This window comes from Natrix helvetica, assembly GCF_964273705.1.
Source record: "Natrix helvetica genome assembly, chromosome: 1".
In the NCBI taxonomy this organism is placed as follows: domain Eukaryota; kingdom Metazoa; phylum Chordata; class Lepidosauria; order Squamata; family Natricidae; genus Natrix; species Natrix helvetica.
The window spans coordinates 273,721,399-273,731,543 of record NC_138548.1 but is presented as its reverse complement, the minus strand read 5'-3'; the positions used below and the strand labels follow the sequence as shown (position 1 = coordinate 273,731,543).

The window sequence follows — 10,145 nt, the reverse complement described above, 5'->3', positions numbered from 1 at the left end:
GTTTTATTTAGTTTGTCAAACATGTAAAAGAGAACAGGTATAAATATAAACATAAATATGAACACAGTAAATGGGTACGAATAAATGGAGACAGTAGGATAGGGACGGTAGGCACGCTGGTGCGCTTATGCACGCCCCTTACAGACCTTTTAGGAATGGGGTGAGTGTTGATCATTTGGGGGGTCAAAATGCAGCCCCGCGAGTAGACAGATATTAAGAAGGTGCGGACGTCAGTTTTCAACAAACTCCGGGGCAGAGAGAGCAGCTCCCCACACCCCGGCGATAAATTCCTTGGGCTCTAGAGCGCAGCCGCACCAGAAAGCGCGCGCGGCTGCAGCTCCCAGTTCGGGCCCGGGTTTTTCATTTCTACCTCACACAGAGAAACGCACTCCACCCCCCATCTGCACCTAGAGAGGCGAGCCTTCTTTCTCAAGTTCGCCGGACCAAAAACCAAGAAGGAAAGCTCGCCTTGGAGGGGGGTGCGCTTTTCGTTGAATTACGCGAAGCACGGGGCTGACGGGAAGAGGGCGCGGAAGGTTTGGACTCGGGAAGCGGGAGTTAATTGAGTCCAGCCGGCTTAATTCCTTGGGACGAAACTTTTCCGTCCGGGACATTAGTGTGTGGTTTTGTTTTTGTTTTCCCCTCAGGGGGTTTGGCAGAGGTTCCGCTTTCTGGACTGAGGCGGAGAAAGCGCAGCCCGGTCTCCCTCCCGGGTTACACCTTTGGGGCTCCCTTCGCCTTCCCTCGTGCCAGCCCGAGCACGCCTGCGCACAGGGGGTGCCGGTCCCATCACGAGCAGGCGGCTTGTGTAAGATGAGTGAAGAAGCCGGGATGGAAGCGGGCGGGAGGGAGGGGGGGGAGAGAGGCGCGGAGAGGGTGGGAGAAGAAGAGGGAAGCTGTGTCATTGAAAATAGCTCACTTTGACAGTCGCCAGCCAGAGAGTCAACCCTGACTCGATGTCAGGGGCTGTCTACCTGCAAGGTGCGCCAAGATGATGGGCATGAACGCCAAGCAGCCGTTCGGCATGCACCCGGCCCTGCAGGAAGCCAAGTATTCTAGCTCGGAGGCGATGCGCCGCGTGTGCCTCCCAGCCCCGCAGGTATGTAGATGAAGCATAATTACTGCTTTAAGGCACATTTTTGACAGGCCCCGGCTTAATGTTTTTTTCATGTCACCAGAACAATCGCGTCTCTCTCTCCCTCTCTCTACCCACCCACCCCCGTCGCCCCCCAGATCCACATGTCTATTCAAGCAAAGCATCTTCTGCCTTCATATTAATTTTTATGACCTGAGCTTTGAGGAGGAATCTCTCTGCTTTTGAGAGAGAGAGAGAGGGAGAGAGAGATGTTTTTGAATTCAGACTTGACAGTATTCCCCATTGACTTCGCTCTGCGCGTTCTTGCTTGCAGCTCCAGGGCAATATATTTGGAAGCTTTGATGAGAGTCTGCTGGCCCGGGCTGAAGCCTTGGCGGCTGTGGATCTGGTCTCCCACGGCAAGAGCCACCCTTTCAAGCCAGACACCACCTACCATACCATGAGCAGCGTCCCCTGCACCTCTACTTCGTCGCCCATCCTGCCAATCTCGGCCCCAGTTCACCACCATCACCACCACCACCACCATGCCGTGGCGCATCAAGGCCTGGACGGGGACCTCTTGGATCACCTCTCGCCCGCGCTGCTGGGGGGCCCCGAGCACGGCGCGGTTATGGCCGCGCCAATCCACCCTCATGTCCATGCCCACCCCCACTTGGGGGCGGCCATGGGCCACCTGCATCAAGCCATGGCTAGCATGAGCCACCCGCAGCCTCCGCCGCCGCCTTCTTCCGCCGCCTCGCAGGTCCCGGTGTCTCACAGCGGGCTGGCCTGCATCAGCGACGTCGAGTCGGATCCCCGGGAGCTGGAGGCTTTCGCCGAGCGCTTCAAACAGAGGCGGATCAAGCTCGGCGTCACCCAGGCCGACGTGGGCGCGGCGCTGGCCAACCTCAAGATCCCGGGCGTGGGCTCGCTGAGCCAGAGCACCATCTGCAGGTTCGAGTCGCTCACTCTGTCGCACAACAACATGATTGCCCTCAAGCCGGTCCTGCAAGCGTGGCTGGAAGAGGCGGAAGCCGCCCACCGCGAGAAGAACGCCAAGCCCGAGCTCTTCAACTGCGCCGAGCGGAAGCGCAAGAGGACCTCTATCGCGGCGCCGGAGAAGCGCTCGCTGGAAGCCTATTTCGCCATCCAGCCGCGACCCTCGTCCGAGAAGATCGCCGCCATCGCCGAGAAGCTGGACCTGAAAAAAAACGTGGTGAGAGTCTGGTTCTGCAACCAGAGACAGAAACAGAAGCGCATGAAGTACTCCGCGGTGCATTGAGGCACCTGCCCGGCCGGCTGGCCACACTGTCGGACAACGAGACCTATACCTAGCACACAACTCCACATGCACACACACAGTAGACAAAAACATTGCTCTACCTAAAAATTAAAACAAAACCCGACCAACTATTAGCAGAGAGCTCTGCGGGGACCGTCAAACCGAGTAACCGAGCCACTGAGATGAAATACCCCCCCCCTTTCCTTCGGCTGGCCATCCGCCGCTGGGTTAAGTTTTGCTCAGCCTTCTGCTACGCTTCTCTGCAAAACCAATTGACCCAAACAAGGGAAAGAGAAGAAAACGTTTATTCCCTACCCCTTCCTTTTTTCGGCCCATTTATTTTTCTGGGTTGATCTTCTCTTGACTGTGTTTTTGTGCACTAGTGTCTTGACGTTTGTCGCTTTTGCAGGAAGAGTTGACATTGGAGAGGTACTATTTTTTTTAAGGCAAAAAAGAGATATAACCGTAGATACAGTTTGGAGATGAACTTAATTACATTTATACAGTGGGGCGGGGGGGGGCGTGAGTGGGAGGGAAGTTGCCCATAAAATAATGAAGATTTATTTATTGAGATTATATTGGGAGCCAGAAGACTATTTTCCAAAAATTGTAAACTGAATTCAAGCTTAATTTGCATTGATTCATCACCTTTTACTTGTTTAGTCAACTGCGTGCTGTCTGAGATCAACAGAAATGCTCCAACACTTTCTTAAAGGAAAAAAAAAACTTTATTTTTAGTGCAACTAATAACTGGATCCTGTGTCTGATCATTCTTATTAATGCAGAGGTGAAGAATTCCAGTTACACTTACTTGTTTTCTTGAAAGGAAGGTGAAGGAAAGAAAGGATATTTGAAATAAACCTGCCCTGAATCAAGACATTTTGTTAGAATAACCAAAAGGATGACATGCGTACTCTAAGCACTTTCACAAGTTAACAATTTATTTTCATGTCTGTGTTTTTTTAAATATCCCTCAGACCCCAAGCAGGCTTGTTGCCATTGATTTCTCTAAGGTAAATGCAATATTTATTCTTATTTATTAAATTCAGTCCAGTTGAAAGGAAGCACTTCTATAGCTTTTTTTTTTAAGTCAGGGTTGCATGTGCACAGGACAATCCACACAACTAAGGAGACTGCAGAAGTGTGACATGAGTAAACCTTCTCTTCTTAAAACCTTGCCTCTTTCCATGGACTTTGCAGATTAGCTTCTGTTTTTTAACTGTATCACCAAACGTTCCAACAGGACTATGGAATTGCATGGTTGCACTGGTGTTTGCTTGGAGAGGAATTTTTTAAAAAGAAATACCTATTGTCCTTCCACCCCTTTAAAAAAGAAATTAAAAGCTTTTTCTGCACTAAGGGCTTCTTTTTCGTCAAATGTCTTCTACTGAAATTTTATACTTCATGACTGTAATTTGGGCATTTTGTGCACTTCTTTACCAATTTCACTCACCCCTCCCTTTTCCCCAGAAATAATGCTGAAACTTCTGAAATAAAATGCTTTATTTTTTGACCAGAATTGATTTTATTTTCTTCATTCTCACCCCAGGTTTTTCACAACAATTTATCTGTTTTTGTTGGAGATGGAGGTGTTTTTTTAGACTAAAAATTAAGCAATCAGTATTGAAATAATAAGTCTATTGGATTTAGCAATAAAAGCATTCATTTAGATGGTTTACACTTTCTCAAAATACTATGTGTGTTGTGATTAGTTTTCAACCAGATTTAACCTGTGTATGTTTTATCTACTTTCAGGCCAGCAAATCAGTTTTATCAACCGTTATGGAAATAATACTAAGATCCACATCTAGAAATGTAGTTTTTAAAAATGTTGGATTTTTAAATATAAGGGGTTAAAGGGATTTTTAACCCCTTATGGTTAAAATGCACTATTTCAGAAAAATAGCCATGCAAATTGTGTGGCTGTTGATTGTTCTGCAGTAGTTCTCATCTTTATAACAATGGAACTTTGTTTTGTGATAGTTCATTGAAGGAAGAAAAAATAAAGCATTCAAAGGCGCATTTGGAATTCTGTTTAAAAGCAAAAAGGGCTTTTGCTTATGAATCCCAGAAGCACCTTAAACAATTAAAAATTAATGATCAGGGCCCAGTGATCTAATACCTTGCCTTTGCATTTAGCAAATAGCAGGCAATAAAATTCCAACTCAATTCTATCCTATCTAGTTTTTTTAAAAAAAAACTGGCTTTATCAAGTAATTATATTTTGTTCATGAAGCTCTTAAGCACTAAGCTTCCTCAAATGTTCTGATTTCACTTTATTTTCTCAAAGAGCCCCATTGATTCTCCCCAATCAAATATCCTTTAATAATAAATGCCCCTGTGTCATTACATTATATTGTGGGTTCTGAAATTTTAAAATAAGGTTGATGCAATATTAATTGGGTAACATGGTATAAAAAGGACACAAAGCAATTCTGCCAGCATCCTGCCTCTACTCTGCACTAGGATTTGAAGAAAAGCTCTTTGGAGGGGGTGTGTGTGGATAATTGTTCCAGATCTTTAACAATAAATCCAGGTAAGATTTTTTAAAAATGATTTTCTCTGTCATTATCCCAGTTAATGAAATATGTCATATTTTATTATGGACATTTGTTTTTTCTCCTTTATATACACAATTTCTATAAAATGTAACAGTATTTCTGCTATTCCCCACAATCAATTAAATTAGATCTATAGTATAGTAATTTATTTTCTTTCAGTTTGCAGTTAGTAAGGAAAACTAGATAAATATCTTTCTCAGTAGAAGATATTTTTCAAAGCCTGAAAATATATACAGATCTTTTATTTTAAGAGAACTTTGAAAATTTTTGCCTTTGTTCATCCTCTCATTTTGCTTTCCTCTTTCTCTCTCTTGTTCTTGCGATGTTCTTGTGACCCTGGATCTGGATTTTTTCTCACACCATTACATAAGCATACATTTGAAATGCTTTTTCCCCCCTCCGACTTTCCAACATAAGCTTTCCGACTTTCAGAACCTGGACAGTTCCCGACAGTTTACTGTAACAATCCCTGGAAATCCCCTAATATTTTTAATAGAATGTGACTGCCTTATATTTACTTAATTTTCAAACTTTATTCCAGGATCTGTCATTTCAAAAGGGGTTTATGTAGAGGTATAACTTTAAAGAAAACTTGTGAAATGAGAAAAGTCTCATCTTTTACTTATAAGTAGCTACTGGACATTATTAACTCATTCCTCGTTTTGTTCTACATTTAGTAGTTCATTCCATTTTCATTCCATTGTTTTCCATTCATTCTCTTAATGCTGAGAAACGCTACGTATTGTTAAAGTTAAAGTAAAGTAGCTAGAAGAAGAGGAAGTGAAACTTTTGCAGATATAGTTTGTCTGCACCTAAGTGGCTTAAACACTGATTGTCCTTTTGAAAACTGAACTTTCAAAACCAAATAAAAATATGTAGCAATAACAATGGTAACTGAGAAAAGAAAAACAAGCAAATTAAGTGAAAATATAATCTATTTCTATTACCTTATTTAATTTTTAATGTAGGTAGACCACACTGCCCGTTTTGTGCAGGTAGAGTTTATTGAAGAGAGAAGTAATTTGTCCTCCCTGATTTTAAAAAAAAGTTTCATATGACATTCTTCCATCTGATGTCTTATCATGTTAGCTGGAGGTTATGGCTGTTGAAGTCAACACAAGACTGGCAAATTTGGACTAAACTTCAGAATTTCCTTCCTCCCTCCCTCCCTCCCTCCCTTCCTTCTTCATTATTTGGAATGTGTGGGAGCACAGTAGATTCTCACTATTTAACATTTTTTACTTTAATATTAATTTTAAAATATGTTCTTTTGATGGACTGTAGACGTGGAAGGCAGACAGGGAAGGTGTCATTTTGGTGTCGGTCAGAGAGAGAAGACCTTGGCAGTCTTGTAAAGATACTAAGAAACCCCATGTTTCTTCCTTGAGAGTAGGTTATTTCCAGACCCAGCTGTGGTCCTATCCACCCACTGACCTCTGGGAACAGTTTGGATAAATAGCAATAGCACTTAGACTTATATACCTCTTCACAGTGCTTTACAGTCCTCTCTAAGTGGTTTACAGAGTCAGCCTATTGCCCCCAACAATCTGAGTCCTCATTTTACCGACCTCGGAAGGATGAAAGGCTGAGTCAACCTTGAGCCGATGATACTCCAACTGCCAAATCCTACGCGTTTCCTTGAAACAGAAATGCCTTTTCAAGTGAAGTGAAAGGGAACAAGAAAATGGCAACAGCGCGGAGACTGCAGACCTGGGAGAAAGCTAAATCCTAAACCAAGGTGGACATTTGGGAATCCTTTGGAAGCCTCTTGAAAGTGATCAGAAATTGACCGCGATTTCTCTTGTTCGGCTCCAGTCTACAGGTTTTCTTTCTCCAGGGCTTAGAGGGAGCCGTTCCGGCCCGGAGATCGCTCAAGATCGGAACCAGATTGGTTCCCCGCGTTTCAGAAGAGTTGGGAAGGGGAAGTCGTGTTCATTCTCTGAAGGCGCCTACTCCATCTCAAGCGTAACCACGAATGCATGAACACGTGTCTTAGGAGTTCGTTTTTCTGCCCCCCCCTCTTAAAACGTGCCCGCTCCTTCTTAGTGACTACTTGGCCTCGGTCCACTCCCTGTGCTTCCCAGCCTTGTCCTTCTGCCTTTGCCAGACGTCGCCTGATCTGGTCTGCTGTCGAGAGAATGAACGGATCGCGCGATCCGTTCGGGATGCTCGCCCGTTCTTCTGCATTAGTATTCGAGACCGAGTGCGTAGCGCATGGCAGCAGAAAAGGGGGTCTGTCTGCGAAGAACGAGAAACTTGGAGAAAGTTTAGCTGGCAAAAAAAAAAAAACAGACGTGGCCGGATAACAAGATTGGACCCGCGGGGATTGTCTCCTGACTGAGTAAATAGGCAGGGGATTGGGCGAAACGCCCAGGGTAGCAGGCGGATGGATGGAAAGATTAAGTACGGGTGTTTGTAAAAGACCAAATCGCGCCGCTTCCGATGTAAATGGCCGCTGTGAAGGCGCGCATTTCCTCTTGCTGGGGTCTTTTCCGCTCCTCATGAACCAGTTGCTCCAGGCAGCCGCGGAAGAAGGCAGAGAACAGCCTCTCAAGGCTACACCCTCCCACGGGACTGTAGACAAAATATATTTCTGCACATTTCAAAATCGCCTCCAGCATCAAGATATTCAAAGTGAGTATCTTGGGCGAATATGAAAAGCTTTACCGGTTTCTGTTCCTCCCCCAGTTCTTGCAAATTAATCTCTGCGCTGTATTTTAATTGATTTGGGAGGGTTAAAGAAGGGGATTGTTGCTGAGAAATAATTCATCGTGACATTTAAAGGAGCAAAATGGGTGAGGAAACTGTCCGCGGTTAATCTCAACAATAACCAAGATACTAACAGGAAACGTCTTGAAGATTATAGAACTTCGTGGATCAGTTAGTTGAACCATTGTAACTGAAACTCTTGTTTGTAAAGGGGAAGGGAGGGAGGAAGGGAGGGAGGGAGGGAGGAAGGGAGGAAGGGAGGGAGGGAGGGAGGGAGAGGAGGAAGGAAGGAAGGAAGGAAGGAAGGAAGGAAGGAAGGAAGGAAGGAAGGAAGGAAGGAAGGAAGGAAGGAAGGTCCAGATGCAACCCAAAGTCAGTTTTTTCAACTCATTTCATATACCTTCCCAGCATTGAAACTATTCTTCTAGAACTCTAGAAGTTTTAACAGGAGAATGTTGTCTCACAACTTTGGAATCACAAAGTTTTTCTCTTGTTTCTACTTCTTGGTTGTCTTTAATTGCCAGTAATGTAAGTGTAACAAAGAACTCTGTGACAATCCAACTTAACTGCAGCTCTTTTATTTATTGAAAATTTTCACCAGTTTGTAACCAACAATAAACTCTAGGACTCATAGTCAGTGTTCCTAAAAAAGCTACAGAATTCCATATATTTGCTCTCAACTTGTAAGATAAATACCTATCTCCAACGATCTTTGTATAGATACACAATGCTCTTGGCGCATTCACCTTGGTCCTGGGCCTGATGAATGAGCTATGCAGCTTTTTTGTTTGTTTGTTTAAGGTGTCATTTCTTCAGCAGGATATTTTTTAAATTAATATTGATAGGTTTTTTTTCTGAAATCAAATGGGTGTTCACATTAAATATTACATTCCCATAGACTCGATCATGCAGTAGAAGAAGATGACCTTTTTTCTATCTGTCACAGAGACCAAGCAACAATTACACTAAGCTAGCATACTAGTGAATTTTTCAAGACTTGCAAACTCAGATGGGAAAATTAAAACTGCCTAGCTAGAGCGTGATGATATAATTAGAAACAACCTGGAAGTGGAGGCTCGCTTCCCAGGCTTAAGGACAACTGCAGTGAGGCAGATGAACTGTCTCGAAAAGAACAGTGCTGAGTAGTTCCATTAAATTAAAGTATGAAATGGAGGCCGAAGCAGTAAAGAATTCCCCCCTCCCAATTTGCCAGGATTCCTTCCTATAAGCTTATATTTATTAATCATTTCACTTATATTCTTTAAATAAACAAAAGGTTTGGTGCAAAATGAAGCACCAGCTTCTAACATCATCATTATCACCATCCTTGACAAAAACATGTTTGTCTCATATGGGATCTGGATGCATTCTAGGATGACTGGTCGCAATTGAGGAAGGAAGGAAGGAAGGAAGGAAGGAAGGAAGGAAGGAAGGAAGGAAGGAAGGAAGGAAGGAAGGAAAGAAAGAGGGAGGGAGGGAGGGAAGCTAAGGTTAGGGGAATATTCTGGATAGTTATGGATGATTTAGGAGCAAGTAACTTCATCAAGTTACCTTCTGGTATGTGACTGTATTGTGAGTGTAATGCCTAGCACAATTAAATTGTACTATTTAATTTTGTTGTGTAGTCAAATAGAGGAAATGAGGTAATAAACAGGTTGAAAATTTGCCTCATAAATTAGAGAAAGGCCTTCTAATCATCCGAGCCATTACTTCTCAAGGAGAACCTTGATGTTTGGGAAGATCCAGGACTGATTGACAAAACAATAATCTCATGTAATATATTCTCCTCCTCTTCTGCTACATTTGGGGCTTCATCTCCTTTCCTTGATGCCAGTATATGGTGATTTCCCCCACTCTCATATTCTTGAAAAATACATAATATGCTGAAGTTAGGATTATGAGTAAATTCTGTACAACTTTGTGAAAGGGAAAGCAAAGTTGAATACCATAAATGTTCTCTATAGAAACCTTTGGGGTAAGGGCTGTCAAATATTTTCCAATGATTGGTTGGTTTTAAAAATACTGCTCAATGATTCTCCTAATAGTTGACATCAGTGTCAACTGATGCACCAATTTGCATCAATAACAGGCATCAATTTGCTGGCCTGTTATATTTTATTTGAATGAAGAATTCAGTCACTTACATGATAAAAGTAAATTTGACAATGTTGATGGCTGATACCCTATGCTATATTAACTGAAATTAATATTTAAAATACTTTAGTCTTGGGCTGACAAACTATGTTCAGAAATGAAACAGAATAATTCAGTTTGGTTCTTCTAAAGCCATCAGCCTTATTTGACTACATTGTCCATGGTGGTCTTATGGGCTGTGTTGCCTGGTTATTGATGATGCGTTCTGTGGTGTAATAGCTGAAGTCCTGCAAACAATTGATCACAGAAAAGGGCCTGGGAGACAGTGGCTCACTTGGCCAATGATGTTTGGCAATAGCAAAGAGTCATTATCTACCATGCTTTCTTAATATCTACATTAATTGAATGGTTCAGATCATCAAGA

The 10,145-nt window shown here is 43.2% G+C and overlaps 1 protein-coding gene across 1 annotated transcript; it reads left to right on the top strand.

The window, feature by feature from the left end:
- Positions 1-991: 991 nt before the first annotated feature.
- POU4F3 (POU class 4 homeobox 3) lies at positions 992-2,357 on the top strand (the record flags this gene model as incomplete). Its single annotated transcript, XM_081936018.1, has 2 exons — positions 992-1,099; positions 1,410-2,357. The coding sequence occupies 2 exons, from the start codon at positions 992-994 to the stop codon at positions 2,355-2,357; spliced, it is 1,056 nt and encodes a 351-aa protein (XP_081792144.1).
- Between the last annotated feature and the right edge of the window lie 7,788 nt (positions 2,358-10,145).